This window comes from Balaenoptera borealis (genome assembly GCF_965194805.1).
Source record: "Balaenoptera borealis genome assembly, chromosome: 5".
Classification (NCBI taxonomy): domain Eukaryota; kingdom Metazoa; phylum Chordata; class Mammalia; order Artiodactyla; family Balaenopteridae; genus Balaenoptera; species Balaenoptera borealis.
Window position 1 is genome coordinate 111,816,989 of NC_138862.1, and position 16,007 is coordinate 111,832,995.

General features: G+C 39.2%; 1 protein-coding gene across 5 annotated transcripts in view; it reads right to left on the reverse strand.

Moving 5' to 3' along the window:
- Positions 1 to 12,479: 12,479 nt before the first annotated feature.
- Positions 12,480 to 16,007, reverse strand: part of MME (membrane metalloendopeptidase) — a 91,574-nt gene continuing 88,046 nt past the window's right edge. For all 5 annotated transcript variants that reach the window (XM_082394361.1, XM_082394364.1, XM_082394363.1 and 2 more), the window contains exon 23: positions 12,480 to 13,687. In XM_082394361.1, coding sequence (XP_082250487.1) covers positions 13,588 to 13,687 — 100 coding nt within the window. In that variant the 3' untranslated portion in view covers positions 12,480 to 13,587. The remainder of the gene's footprint in view (positions 13,688 to 16,007) is intronic.

Consider the following 16,007-nt stretch of genomic DNA (forward strand, 5'->3'; position numbering starts at 1 on the left):
ATGGGTATAACCTGAAAAGGCCAATTAAATTCTGAGTTGGAACTAAGTTAAGATGTAATTTCAGCATTTCATCAAGCGTTTCAAATGAAATAATGAGAAAATAAATTTTAATCTCTCAGCTCTCATAAAATTAGGGCCAATGTTGTAGAATGGGGGCTATTCTGAATCCTTCCTAACTCTGACATATGTTATAGACTACACTTCAGGGTATACTTCACAGAGTTGAGGGGATCAAGTGTGTAAGGGGACAACAGATTATAACCAATATGTTTTGGGCTGTTGCTTTCAAAATGGCTGTTGTGGAAGAGACTGAAAATACTCATGAATATTGATGAGCTCCCTATATTTCCCAGTCTTGTATTTGACTAGTTCTGGTCAATAAAATGTGAGTGAAAATTTTGGCTCTCACTTCTAGGCCTGGGTGATAGTGTATTCTGTGTATCCTCCTCAGGCCCTCTCTCTACATCCCCAACTCTCAACCCCCATCCATGTGGTGGGAAGCAAAGAATTCTAAGACAGTGGGTAAAAATACAAAAAGGAGCCAGGTAACAGTCATGGGTAAGAGAAGAGCCACCCAGTAAAACTGCCCAGCTCCAGTGGATTTCATGTGAAGGAGAAGTTCTGTGATTGTGCTCTCCAGGTTGGGGAGTGTTTGTTACGGTAGCTCGTAGTAATTACCTAGACACATCCAACTGTCTTTTAACTTTTAGTTATGTATTCATTTGACTATGATGGCCTAGGAATTAATATGAAGTGGTGGCTTTAGAGGACATCAGAAAATTTCCCTAATATAATTCTGTCATATTAAATGCAGATTTCCAGACTTGTATAGTTTGTAATGTAATATTGCACATCTAAAGTTTAAGTCCACAGTTTTTTTTCTCAATAGCTATTATTCCCACATAGACTGCACAGTCCCTGAGGTTGTATGATATAATTTCTCTGGTCATTCAAATACAGATATTCAAACCTTTGTGTCCTCCTTCCAGAGGCTGATGACTTTATAATGACTCCTTGTATTTGTTTGCACACAGACTAAACTGCTGTAAGAGTCCTATTCTTCACCCCCAAATGCTCTGATTCAAACAAGATAGGAGTTTATTTCTCTCTCATTAAATAGTCCAGAATAGGCCCAGAGTGAGGTTGCCCAGGGGCCCAGGCTCTATCCATCTTGTTACTTTTCCATCCCAGGTGGATTCTAGCTCGTCAGCATCACATCTGTATGTCTGAGTCTGCACCGAGGAGTGCAAGCAATCTCCTTCCTAAACTACATGACCCAGAAATTGTATATATGGCTTCTGTTCACATTCTATCTGCTGAAAAATAATCACATGTCCACCCCTGGCTGGAAAATGTGTCTCAAGCTGAGTAGCCATGTGCCCAGACAAAACTCAGAAATTCTTTTATAAAAAGGAAGAAGAGGAGAAGGGACATGGGAACACAGCAGTTTTTACCTAACCACATTGGGACCTTTGGCCATGTTTCAGTATCAGAAGGGATCTGTTTGCCATATTTTGTACTGTTCTATAGTAAATACCCTTACAAATGAGAAGCATTGACATTCCCTGAAATTAATAATCAATACCTTTATCATATAGCAATCTTATATTTTTTTCCCATTATTAAGGAACGAAGACATGGAAAATATACTTTCCTGTGATATTTTTAAAAGTGTCATTCTGTGAGCCTCCACTGTATTTTCCCTCGGATTTAAGCAGTTCTGGAAGCATGAGACTAGCCAAAATATTTCTTATTAATCAATCGGGATGGGTGCCAGCTGTAAACAGATGGCACACCCATATAGACACCTACCAGCTGAGTGTTAGCCCTGTCTAAGATGGGGAAAGCTCAACAGGAGTTTGTTTAGAGTGAAGTGAAGAGCCTCATAGAAGTAATTTATCCTCAGGGAAGTGAGAGTTGAGATTCAAAAGTTTGGCTTGGAAGAAGGGAGATTGTGCATTGTCTGTCACTCAGAATGTTGCCATGAGTTCAGATTTTAAGTCTTAAGTCAAGGGGTCTGCAATAACAGGACAAATACTATATAGATAGCAACTATATTATATGGCATCATTATATATGTGTATATCCTCCCCAATAAAAATAAAAGTCTTTGTGGGATGTGGGAACACAAGATGTCAATAACATGGTAGTTGATGCAATGCAAAGATTCCATGCTGGAGTCTTTGGCAGTAACAAGAGACAGAGCCCTTCAGTCAGATGACAATGTCCTCAGTGTCTGGCTCAACACTCTGAGAGCTGCATCATTGGGGACATGGCTGTGCCTTTGTGGGGGTTAGCAGCAGTAGCCCCCTCTGTGATCACAGGAGCATAGCTGCTGCATAAGGAATTGGCATTAATAGAAGTCTTTGCAGAAAAGTGGAGCCAGAGAGAATTCTTAAGTGGTCAAGAGTACTGAACTTGGTTTGACATGGTACATGTGTGAGGCCCCTACAGGACTCTCAGAAATATTTGAGAGGAAGTTGAGGGGATCAGGAACTTGTTCCTACATGATGGATGGGAGTGAAGACAGGGAGACCGTTTAGTGACACTTACTGTGACACTTTCTCTACCATCTCTCCTTGTTTTATAAATAGGGACCTCACAGCTAATGTTCTTGATCTATTTGATCTAGGGCTTGAGGCCTTATCTGGTAGAGCTCCAAACCTTGCTACCTTACCACCCTTGGCCTTTGCTACTGATTTGCTTGGACTCTCAGAAGAGGGAAGGGCTCCAGCCTAGCACACTTTCTATTCAAGGAACAAATGATCCTGAGGCTGAAATTAAATGATCCTCTTTACTAAAGTATCCTCCCATTTCATTGAACTCCATTGTTTCTTTTGTTGTCTTGGTCACTCTTTGAGTACCATTTTGCTGGTTCTGATTCAAGGCTCTAGTGACAGAATGAGAACCACACTATTAAGCAAGTCTCCCTTATTCTAGCCATGTGTCACAATTTTCTATGCTAATTATGTCTCCTTATCATTAGTCTTGCATCTTAACTTTAACCTCTTAATTTTAATTTGGCAAAATACCTCACCAGAGGAAAGAATGTAAAAGTCATTTTATAAAATGACTTAAGAAATGGTTTAGTATTGGATTAGTTGGGATGTATTAAAGGTATTTTAACAAGTGTGTTTTGTGGTAGGAGGATTAAGGACAATGGCATAAACTCAGCTCATGGTCCCCAAACAGAAAAAAATTTGAGTGCTGTGATGAACTGGGTGCTATACAAAGCCCTGAAGGTACAATGGTGAATAAAACAGACGTGAATTCTCCTGTTGTTAACTAGGTCTCTTGTTTCATGTTAGTACAGCCCCCTTTCTGGCAGAAAATCAGGCTTTAAAAACGCAAATGCATTTCCAAATTTAAACTTCTTTGTTTGGAATTCTAGATCCCTACAATTAGGCCACAAACTACCTTGAGAAGTGAATTTTCTTCTGGTTAGTTTGAGACAATCCAACTGGCTCTTTGAAGAACTGTCCCAACTACCAACCTTGGTCCAGGTTGTTCTATTCTCTTGCAATTCCGGTCTTGCTACTTTCCCTGAGGAAGGTCTCTCCATCTTTAAAACCTAGCTCAATGATGCATCTTCCTAAAGCTTTTGCAAATATTTGCAAATAGATGTGGTCTCCTCATTTGAACTCCTTCAGCATCTGTATCATGATTAAATCCTATACCATAGTTATTCTGACTTAACTCCCTTAAATTACCATTAGCCCACACATTGCCACTGGGTGAGTTAGAAAAAAGTACCCCTTCCTCAAGATATTTTACTTTCATCTATTAGAAAATTGTTGTTACATGTTAGAATAAAAAAAAATACAGCCATCTGTGGAAAAAGTTACCACTATACAAATCTACTATATCTAAGACATGTAAGAAGTCCCCTAGATAGTGTTGGCCTTTAGATGGTCACTCTGGTTTTACTTACTAGGTTGTGATTTGCCATTGGTCATGGTCAGTGGTGTGCTGGTAAATTTTGAATAGCTGGCTCTCTGGGAAAATCAACCAATCAACCAACCAACCAACTAACCAACCAAACAACCCTGATTTGTAGTGTTGGCTAATGTCAAACTACCAAGATGACATCAACTGGCTTGCAAAATCCGTGCAAATTTGAAAATGGGCTCTCATGAGCTAGTAAGAGCTGACTCCTGCACATCATGGGTTGGGCTTTGTTCATTCATTTTTGCTATCTACAGAACTCAATAAATATTGAAGAAGCCCTAAGTAACATAAATGTGAAACTTACAGGTGTTGTACATTAAAAAATTAGGAACATTCTTGGTATTGCTACCAAGGACAACAGCACTTGCCAGTGTGACTATCTCTTTAATATTTGAGCATTGGGGCAACATATCTTTTTTACGACACACTTCTGAGGCTGAAGTACAGAAGTTCCTGAGAACATGGCAATTCATTAGCTTGCCTAAGGTAAAAATAATACCTATAAATAATCTTTCAGGAAAATGCAACGTGCCAAGTACAGTAAGATCTTAAGGCTGCTTTGTTAGTACTTCCATGGTCCTGGGTTTCTATTTTCTCAAAGCTTTGCCTAAACAATTTATATTTTAGCTACTTTAGTGGATAAAGCTATAAATATTTTCCTGGCATATTAATGCTTATACAAGTAAGGTACTCTTTGTGGTTAATTAGTTTGCATGCTGAGATGAAAGGTGGGTGATAGGCAAGGCTCGTTAAGTGTCAAATACCTAACTTCTGTAAGATGGATTATGTTTATTTTATAAAGGCCAATGTTTTAGTCTTTGCATGAGTGAATCAATTATGACTACTCACATTAGTTGAAAATACTGGTAACTCATATCTAGTTATCTCAAACTGGTATTGTATCCGTATACTTCACAATCTAATAACAGATAAGTGAAGAATAATAAATATTTTTGACCAACTTTTTATAGTTGCATATATTTTACCATTAGAAGATAATATCTAAGCTTGGCATAATTTTCAAAAAGTTTAAATAATTCTTAAGTATTATACAGTGAATATTTATTTATATCGTGTATTTTCTATAGCTGCTGCAACAAATTACCATGAAGTTAATGATTTAACATAAATTCATTACATTACTGTTCTGTAGGTCAGAAATCGGACAGTGGTCTCCTTTGGCCAAAATAAAGGTCTTGGCAGGGTTGGTTCCTTTCGGAGGCTTTAGGGAAGAATCTGCTCCTTCACCTTTTCCAGCTTCTAGAGGCTGCCTGCACTCCTTGGATTGTGACCCGCTTCTTTCATCTTCAGAATCAGCCACAGCTGGTTGTTTTCTCACATCACATGGCTCTGACTTCTACCTCTCTCTTCACTTTTAAGAACCCTTGTGATTACATTGGACCCACCTGGATAAGCTGGGATAACCTCACCTTAAGGTCAGCTGATCAGCAACCTATATTCCATCTGCAAGCTTTAATTCCCCTTTACCTTGTGCCCTAACATATTCACAGGTTCTGGGACCCAGGATGTGGATATTTTTGAGTGGGGAGGGGGGCATTATTCTGCCTACTACATAATCACATGACAAAAATACATTTACATTTTTACACTTTACTTCTGAGCAAACTAAGTTTCAAAGGGGTTAAATAGCTTTCCCAAGATCTCTGGGCCAGTGCCATTTTCTGAGCAAAGTAAAGGTACTTGCATAAACTGTTTTCCCCCAAATTGTCATCTCGCTCAAAACTTCAATTTTGTTTTGAGTGTGCTGCTTTTGCTTTTTTTACTTTTGAAGAAATCCTCTGCTATTTAAAGGATTGCACGTTTTGTGCCTTTTCTGTGTCAAGAGTGTCTAGTGAGAAAAATGATTCAACAGGGATTAAGTAAGCGACTCACCTAGAGCAACAGAACAGACAATATGGTAAAAAGAAAAAAATAAAATTCTAGTCTTTAAGCCAAAAGTCCTCATGTTTTTAAAGACCTACAGGCTTAATCAAGATATTAAATTTCAATGTGGTTGAAAATACAATTTGCTGGCAACTGGTACAATACCCTTTCCAGAGAGGTACAGTGATTATGACCATTCTAAAGAGGAGGAAATTGAAGCTGAGAGGAGTCAAATGCTTCCCATGTAGCCATTTGGCTGATCTTTGCTTTGACCGCGTGTCCCTGGGTCTATATGGATCACTCTGGATTCAAATTTTTCCATGACACTGTGCCCTAGTTCTGCACTCTGATATCTTTCGCCACCTCCAAAAGGTTCGATTTGCAAAACATTTCACCTGCCTGCCTTCTGGTTTGGAAAAAGTCTTGATCTTTACTCTGATTTTAATTCTGAGACAATGAAAATGCAGAGAAATTAATTATTTGCTCAATGCAGTGACTTAGCAACAGGACTGGAATAAGAGTAGTATTCTAAATTCCCAAGAATAGAAACAAACGTTATCCTATCACCCAACTTCTAGCAAATGCAAGAAATGCACAGAACTTCTTTCAAAGTAAAATGATAATGCATAAACTTTGAGAACAGCATAAGATACCTGAAAAAATTTAAAAAGCTTTTCTTGGTATAAGACATGTCAAGAGCCAACTGTGAATAATGAACAATTGTGTCAATCTCAGAGTGCATACTCCCCTTGGCTGTCTCCTTCCAGAATTAGCATTTCTACCTAGACTAATTTGGTTCTTGCTTTTTAGTTGCCTAATTTTGTATATGAGGTGTACACAGCAATATTTCCTTATCTCTTTCTTCAACTGTCAAAACCCCATCCATACTGTCAAATGCAATGTGTTACTTCCATCAGATGTCTTTGCCATACTAGGAAATTCCCCTGAATTCTCAAATTGTGTTTTCTCTGTATCTCTTGACATATCGCACATTCAGCTGCATAATGTGTTTGTGTACATTTTAATGTCTCTACTAAATTAAAAGGCCAGCTGTTTTCATTTATTTTTATCTTCTAATGACCCCAGTAGAAGAATCTTCTAAGGACTCTTTTATATGTGATATAGTGCATCACACATAAAAGGTGCCGAACATTTGGTCAATGAGTAAGTGAATGGGTGTAGTGGACAATTGTAGTGCCAACCAAAAATATCAGTTTATCTTGTTTTTCTTTTCTAGCTATTTTTATTTTTCCTTCTAATATAGTACCTTGAACATAGATGCTCAATGTGTTCACTGCTATAATTGTTTAAAACACTAAACGTCCTTTTAAAAATAACAAAGACTTATGTAAAGTAATAAATTAGAAAATATATTGTTTCTTATAAAAGATATGTTTTGGGAATTATTAGCTACAAATGAGTTGATTCTGATAGGCTAAAATGCATTTTTTAGTGACACAGAAAACTCTGATAGTAAATTTATATAGATTTTGGACTTCAACATACCTTGATTTGGTCCCTTGTCATTTACTATCTTTGTGAATCTGGGCAAATCAGTTAACCTCTCTGAAACTCAAATTCACCATCTGTAAAATAGGAGTACTAACATTAACTCACAGGAAAGTTACATTAAATGGAAACTTTATACAAACAACCTAAATCATGGGCCTTACTCACAATAAATAAAATGTATTATTTCCTTCCTTCCCACCCTTTTTTATTAAAAGCTTTTTTCTTAAAAATTAAATCTAAGTAAAATGCATAATATCTTCATTTTGGTCAAATAAAATTAAAATTGACACATTTGAAACTTAATATGCACAATGTAATCCAAACTGAGATGTTTTGCAAAGCTTTTAAGAAATATCTAGTATAACTTGGTGTTTCGGACATCCGTGTCTTTTCCTTTCTCTTCTAGGAATGGTGCTTTTCTTCTTTGGGGAAACTGCCCTTCTCCTACTCTGTAGGGGATCAATGATCATAATTTCTACAACCTTCTCACTTCCCCATGGCCTATTCACATGGGTAGGCATGTTTCCAAAATGGGCTAATTGGTTTTTCTCCAGGATTTGTCAAAGGTACTGCAGTTAGAGGCTGTGCTTCCCCTGGGAAGGAAGCAGAGAATCTTTGAGGCTGTCATGGTTGACCAGCATGGCTTCCTTGTGGAGAAAGTCGATTGGCAATCATAAAGCAGACCACGTGGAAAGAAGGCCCAGTTACCCTTACTTGCCCCAAATTTAGTTATGGGGATCAACACAATCTCCAGTTTTGGCTAAACTAGCATGAGTTTGATTTTCACATTTGTAACCAAAGTCAAATATAAGCAGTGAATCGCCTAGAATTAGCTGTATCCTGCTCCCTCCTCCCGATCCACCTCTAAACGTTAGCATCTGACCCCCAGGTAAATCATGGTGCCTACCAGGTGGAGCATTTAGGTCTGATCACTGTATAATTTACTGGTTTCTGTTTCACAGTCATAGACTGTATCCTTAACTTTTGTCAGTGTTTGGCAAATGCTAGGGTTTTGTATGGAGGGAGACCAATGGAAGAGTGTGGCCAGATCAGTTCAGCCCTTTAGCATTTTCAGGGGTAAAAGAACCCGAACAGACCCCTCTGGAGTACATGCTCTGTTCTCACAGAACCACTTCGAGCAGTCGGTGGGGAGTCCGCCAAATCCCTCTGCCTTACGTTACGCCGTGTGTGTAAAAGCCACCCCATAAATCTGAGATCTGGCCTGTCGTGGGGTGGGGGGGGGGGAAGCTCCTGACCCAAATTCTCTGCCTTGAATTCCTTGAATCTAAGTAGACTGAGATACCAAAGTGAATAGCTTCTAAAATAAATCAACACAGCTTAAACCCAGGGGAATTCTATTTCTCTTTTTGGTCAACTTTTCCATCATTCCCTCCCTTCCATCTTTTCTCCCATACTTCTTCTTTTCTTCCAAATGACATTTTAAAAATGGTTCTTAAAATGTACTGTTTTCACATTATAGAAATATTTAAAATTCAGGAAAAAAGGGAAATAAGAATCACCTGTAATATCACCAAAGATATTCCCTATTAATTTTTTGCATATATTCTTCCAACTCCTTTCCTATGCAACAGTATTTTAACATGATTGAAATCATGATGCATACTCAGCACTTTGTCCTTTCCATACTTTCTTTGAACAAATCTAAACATTTTCTGCTGTTTAGTTTTTTTCTTTGATGTCATGGATAAAGCTGCTGTGACCATCTTGCCATTACATCTTTGATGACGTACTGTAGGGAACACAGAGCTTGGATAGCATGTGTGTTGAAGGATTAACACCAAGGTAATCGATAATCCAGGTACTTGATCCCATTTTTGTCTTCTGGATGTAGAGTAAACTTTCAGGATGCATTATAATTTGAGATGATCAAGTCAGAAATGACAGCAAGTGTACTTACAGAAGTGGAATCAGATGTTAATATGCCTGATAGACCTGAAAAAATTGTTAGTTTTGGCTAGAAAGGAAATCCAGAAGTATAAAAATTAGTCACAATGGCTGAACTTCGTCTTTCTTCACTGCCCAGGATGAGAGCTCAACCTCGTTTCCAGCAAGAGCCAATGCTCATTCTTCTGCCAGACTTCGCTTGCACAACCTAGAGGATCTGCTTTGTCAAACAAAATAGAAGCAGTTTGTCTATGAGGATGAAAACACTAGTAGAGTTTCTCACTGTTTTAGAGGAAATGCAAAAAAAAAAAAAAAAAAAGGAGTTGAAATTAAGACAACACTGTTAAAGATTAGAATGCAATAAATATGTGCCACTTGGACACCAGTCACACGTGGCTCCTCTCTTCACCTGATCAACCAAAAGTCAAGTCCCTCAGTCCAGGGACAGTGCACAATAACAGTTTTGGCTCCCGCCTGAGTCACCTGATTATGCCTGTAATTCCCTATAGCATTTGGCCACCGTTTTTTCTTAACTTTTGAAAACAAATCAGATCAGAAAACTGTGGTATCTTTGCAAGAATGGGGTGGTGAAAACAAGAAAATATTGGTCAAATAGTTTCTATCATTCTTTTTTTAAAAATAAATTTATTTATTTATTTTTGGCTGCGTTGGGTCTTTGTTGCTGTGCGCGGGCTTTCTCCAGTTGCAGCGAGTGGGGGCTATTCTCTGTTGCGGTGCGTGGGCTTCTCATTGTGGTGGCTTCTCTTGTTGCAGAGCATGGGCTCTGGGCGTACAGGCTTCAGTAGTTGTGGTGCACGGGCCTAGTTGCTCCGTGGCATATGGGATCTTCCCGGACCAGGGCTCGAACCCGTGTCCCCTGCATTGGCAGGAGGAGTCTTAACTGCTGCACCACCAGGGAAGCCCTATCATTCATTTTTAAAGATTCAATTTGAAGCTAGCAGGAAGTGTAAGGTTACAGAGATAAAAGCTCCATTTGGCCTTAACATTTTTCAAGACATAAATGCTGTGAGGATTTACATGGGGGGTGCTGGGGTGGGAGGGATGGTGGTGGGGAGGCTGGAACAGAGCCGACTAGGAATAAAAGCAATAGTATGAAAAATATTTGTTTTTATTTTGCATTTTTAAGACTGGAACCTGACAAAACTTCCCGATTTTCCATCTTTGGCAGGGTGGAGTCTTATTTCCAAACTAACAGTTATCGTCTACTTGAAGAACTACATCTGGGACGACAGGAATGATAAAGGCTTTTGAGGAAACTCTAACAACAGCACAGACCCAAACTCGATGAAACTTTGGTCTTTGTTCTTTGGATTATAATGTGGTTTAACTGGACTCAGACATTTACATGGGAGTTTTGAGACTATTTTATCCAATGGGTCTTAACTGGGGAATAGATTAAGACAGCACTGGATGTATTCTCCTTCTCTTACTAAGAACTACTAACAAAACCTAATTCTCTTTATTTCAGGTGGGGAAAGCAGAGGCCCAAGAGAAGAGATCAAATGCCCAAGGTCACTTTGCCATTAGTGGCAGAATCAGATTAGAATAAGAAAAGACTCTTCTCCCAGGATAGGATGGTGTCCTTTCCACCTTGCACCTAGAATTTACATAGACAGTGCAGCATGGAGCAGACACCTTACCAATGATGTTGCCAAGAACTTTTTCTATCTTCATCCCTGAGTGATATCAGCTCCCAACCTTTGGTGTCTCAGCTTATTAACTCTTTCCTTGACCCGGAGTCGGGCATGGTTAGACTTATGTGTGAGATCATTACAGATAGGTTTTAACTGATGGGATAACACCAAGTGATTGGGAATGGTTATGAGAGACCATAACGTCCCATACAACTCAACAACTGTGCCACGTACAATTAGTGATGTCCGCACGTGTGAGGGCTGGGGAGGTATTGGTATTCTGACTTTGGTCTAGCCCTTGGCCTCAGAAAGTCTTATATTTCTAGAGATAAAAGATCCAGGCACTGGAGAAACTTTTTTTTCCAGAAAATTTCACTCAAATTATTTCATAAGGATGGGAGCCGGCTGTTTTATAGAGCTGGCAGTGGGGAGTCTAGTGCCTTTTTATAATCTGTACTAGTCACTCTTCAGTTCTGGTTCTTCAGCTGCTCTGACAGGATGGAAATTAAATAATTCAGAGATAGCTTTTCTCTTCAGCACTGGATGCTCCAACTATTAATATTACTTAGGAAAGTCTTAAGTTTACTTTAAGGAAATATACACATAAGTATACTTTGAATTATCCACAATAAAGGTGGTAGTGATAAAGGGGAAAAAGATAAAGTCTTATCCATGAATAGCTTGAAACTGTATTTTCAATATTTATAATAATTTTAGGAAGGACTTGTGGAAATTAGTCCATTAAAATCTCAAGTACATAAAGATGATAATACACAAGGATGTTCATAATTGCACTATTTTTAACAGCCCCAAACTGGAAACTTCTCAAGTGGATCAACAATGGAAGGGATGAATTGTAGTATAGTCACACAACAGAATTTTGTTCAGCAATGACAACAAAGAATCCACAATCACATGCAACAATACAGATGAATCTCACAAACGGAAAGCTGAGTGAAAGAAGCCAGACACAAAAGAATACATGCTGAATGATTCTATTTACATAAAAGACAAAAACAGGCAAAACTAATGGATGATATTAGAAGTCAGGACAGTAGTTGTCCTTGGAAGAGTGAAGTGATAGTTGGGAGAAGGGGCTTCTATGGCGCTAGTAATGTTCTGTTTCTCAGAAGTCCTGGCTACAGGGACATGTTCAGTGGGAGAAAGTTCATTGAGCTGTACACTTATGCTTTTAAATTTTGGTATATATGTTATATTTTAATACCATTTTTAAAAAAACATGTAAATGGACATTTTTCAAGAGGCAGGAAAACCAACACTCATATTTTGGATGTTCCTTCATTTTCATGTTTTGTTAGGAAAAATAAGGATTTTGGACTTCTTTGTAAAATATTAATCAAGTAATGAAATGAACTAAACTAGCAAACAGGACAGGAAAAGAGAACATAAAAGCCTTAAGAGCTGAGTTGCTATCAGGGACTAGACCTCCCCCTCCCAAAACTCTAGGTGAGTTAGAAATTTAGAAGCAAGTCCATTGGATGTGTAGAGGCCTCTCATTTCTATTCAGAAATGCGCTTTCCAAAGCTAGATAGCTGGCGCAATAAGCTTAGTGAGTAATGGGTACACAATTTCAATTTATTATCAAAATATTTCCATCAGATGACAAACCTGAAAAGATAAGGAGATGCAGAGCTACATAGATGCAGTTTTGCCCTTTTATCATGGCCACCTTCAGGGACAGATTTAATTTTGAAAATCCTGCTTGTAAACCACAACTCTTATGTATCTTTAGATCACTGTCCAATGGCAATTTTTAACCCAAAGTTTGTGTTTAAAGCTTTTCATCAATATGATTTATAAGTTTAAAAAGTCTCAAATCTTCATCTGTACATCACTTTACAGATCTTGGTTCATAACTATTTATCTTGGTCTGAAGCTTCAATATTCAATGATTAGCTATAATAACAATTACTTAGTCATAAGTGTAGTTAATAATTAAATATAAAAATTATTATTTACACATTACTACAAATCTCTTAAAAAGACCAAGTTTTGAGAGAGAGAGAACAAGAAATTGCTTAGAAAATTGCAGGGAGCCTCAAGAATCTCATTATCAGTCAAAGCAGGTACAACAAAAAACAGTTTTAGACACTCATTTTTGCCCTAAGAGTGCTTAAAATACAATGCTCTCAGAATGAAAAAAACTGATGATTGGCAAAATTAGATTAAAACTACATTAAGTCCCAAGGCCCCAATATGTATAAGAATTCTTTGGAAGAGTTTTGAAGGAGCATAAATTTTGCAAATAAAAGTAAAAATAAGTACATCGGCAACATGTTTTTAACTCTCACGTCACTGCTGTGCTTTTGGTGCCAACTGAATTCTTCCACCTCTTCTTTCTCCCTTTGATTAGAAATCCCGGTCTACATCAAGAGAAAACATCAAACTGGCAGATCATATGAGAAACAGAAATGAATGGCAATATTCTCTTTAGAGATTAAGCATTATTTACACAGTGAGAAGTGATTGATTTGATAGACATTAGACCTCTCCTCCCTCCACATTTTTCCAGAGTAACCTAGCTTCATTTTTATTGCTCTCATCCCCGTGAACTACCTCCACGTAATCAGTGACCTCTCTGGCCCTTTTCCTCTCAGATAGAGTTCCCCATTTCTGTGATGTGGGCAAGTCTAGCCGAGGACTGCACCGCTTCTTCTGAAGATTACCAAACCCGGCATTTCTTTTCTGGATTCATGTATGAGTTCTTGCGGCAATGAAAGGCTTCTGAAAACTCAGGAGAGTTCTGCAAAGTCCCAATAATCCTGTGAAACAAACAAACAAAAGTCACCATCAGCATTTGATACTCATGTCCATACCATGCAGGAGCTCTACAGAATTTTTTTATGTAGGCCAGCTGTGTGGGTTTGGAACTTTCAGTTTAAAAGGAAATTAAAAAAACAAAACAAAAAAAAACAACTGGTAGAATGAGCCCATTCCTTTTCATTAACAGAATGTTTAAATGCAGAGGTAGCAAACTACAGGAGTTAAAAGCAGATTTTGAAGACAGATTGCATGGTTTGAATCCTGGTTATGAATTGTATTTATTTAGCTTCTCTGTGCCTCAGTTTCCTTTTCGGTAAAATGCATATAATAATATTACCTGCATCTTAGGCTTGGTATGGGGAGTTAATTTATAAACACTCTACATGTGTTTGTAAGATAAGTGAATAATTCATATTTGGAATTGCAGTTATTTTAAGAAGAATTTGGTTAAAGAATAAAATTATGATTTCTTACTGTATCTTGAAAGGCCTCACACAATAACTTTCAATATAATAGACTTTAAATAGATATTTGATTTAATAGGGAAGATAACAATTATTTTCTTTTTTCCCAAAAGAACCCCACAGATATCAGAAACTGGATTCAGCCTGAGTAACTGGAAAGGGTTGGCAAGATGTCAATTTCCTCTTAACTCTAACCCCAGTAGGCAAAAACAACACTGTCCAGCCCATTACTGGCACCAAGCAGCATCTGAGGGACGGACAGGTCAGTACAGTGATGCAGAGGTGATGTTTTCCCATCAAGCCTGAACCAGCTCCTTCCCTTCTCTTCCCACTGGGACCATCCCACCTCAGCCACCTTGGGTTGGGGGCAGGGGGCTGGGAGGCAAGTGGGCTGGAGTGGTGGGGAGCTAGGAGGTCGTTCTAACTTGCTGACATCTCCCTACATGGCAGATGTGTGGACGTGTATACGTCCTAGCGTTTCTCTCCCCTCTGACCCCTTCTCCACACAGCCATCAGAGGGAGCTTTAAAATTTAAATCAAGTTCAGTCATTCTCTTACTTAAAACCCTCCAGGGGGCTTGAAGGATAATTCAAACTGCTCTCCACGGTCTCCAACGTCCTGATGGCTCCAGCCTACCTTCCAGGCCTCCTCATGGTCTGTTTCTCCTCCTGTTCCTCATTAAGCTCAAACTACACGGATTCACTCTCCATTATGCAAACTCGCCAAGCTCTCGCCCTCTTCTGGACCTGCTGTTCCTGCCGACCACACTCCCTGCAAAGTTACTCCCTGGTGCCTACGCGGCTAGCTCCTTCTCAGCCTTCGTGCCCCTGCTTCAACACACCTCCTCAGAGGTCTTCTTGGAATACAGTCCACGTGAGTCTCTCCCACCTGTGCTAGCCTGTCACAGCACTTACCACGATGTGCAATGATTTTTCTCTCCTTCTTTACTTCCCGACATACTCTCTACACTATAATCTCTATGAGGACGAAATACTGTGTATACCTTGTTCCCGGCTGCACCACCAAAGCCCAGCACAGTGCTTTGCTTATTGCAGGACTCCGGAAATAATGAATGAGCCCGTCACCTGGCCATGGTGATTAGATGCAGAGAGTAACAGGGCATTACGAAGAAAAACACTGCTCAGTGTTTTTGGTTTATTTGCTACTGTGGACCAACCAGAGAGGAAGAAAGCATTTCCTTTCCCTATCTCCATTCCATGTCGAATGTCTAAAAGTTCTCCTTCCTACTGTGTCACCCATCACCACATCAGCTATTTCTCAAACTCCCCTATCCTTCAGGGAGGAAAACTTTTTTGGTTGTATGTTTTTGAGGACTCCTAGAGGAGTCTTAAAGATTGAAAGGAATCTCTCTGGTATGAAGGGCTGGGGGTTGAGGTTGGGGAGGGTAGAGCAGAGGAATTTACATCTATTCACCCACTGGCTGGAGAGGGAGAAGACTGGCCTCCCCAAGACTGAAGAGGGGCCCAGGAAAGGCAGGTTATATGAATGACAAGGACGTGCCTGTCACTCTGAGCAGGGCCCTGAGAGGACTTCTGATAGGATGGTACCTGGCTGTCGAGGAGGCTGAATGTCCAGAGTGGCGGTTCTTGCCTCCCTTGACCATGACCAATGGAAGGAAATGGAGCCACCCGACTTCAGATAGGGCGATCAGACTGCAAGGATGTCAGCACCCAGAGCAGGCTGGGAAAGGAGGTTATTCCCTAATTTCTAGGCTCATGAGATGCCTTCGGATTCCAGTATACCCCTAGAAAGGAGTACACTGAAAATGACTGAAATTAAATTTCTCACCTCTTGGCTTAGGGTGGGAGCCTAGAGTTTGAATTAATTTGATTAA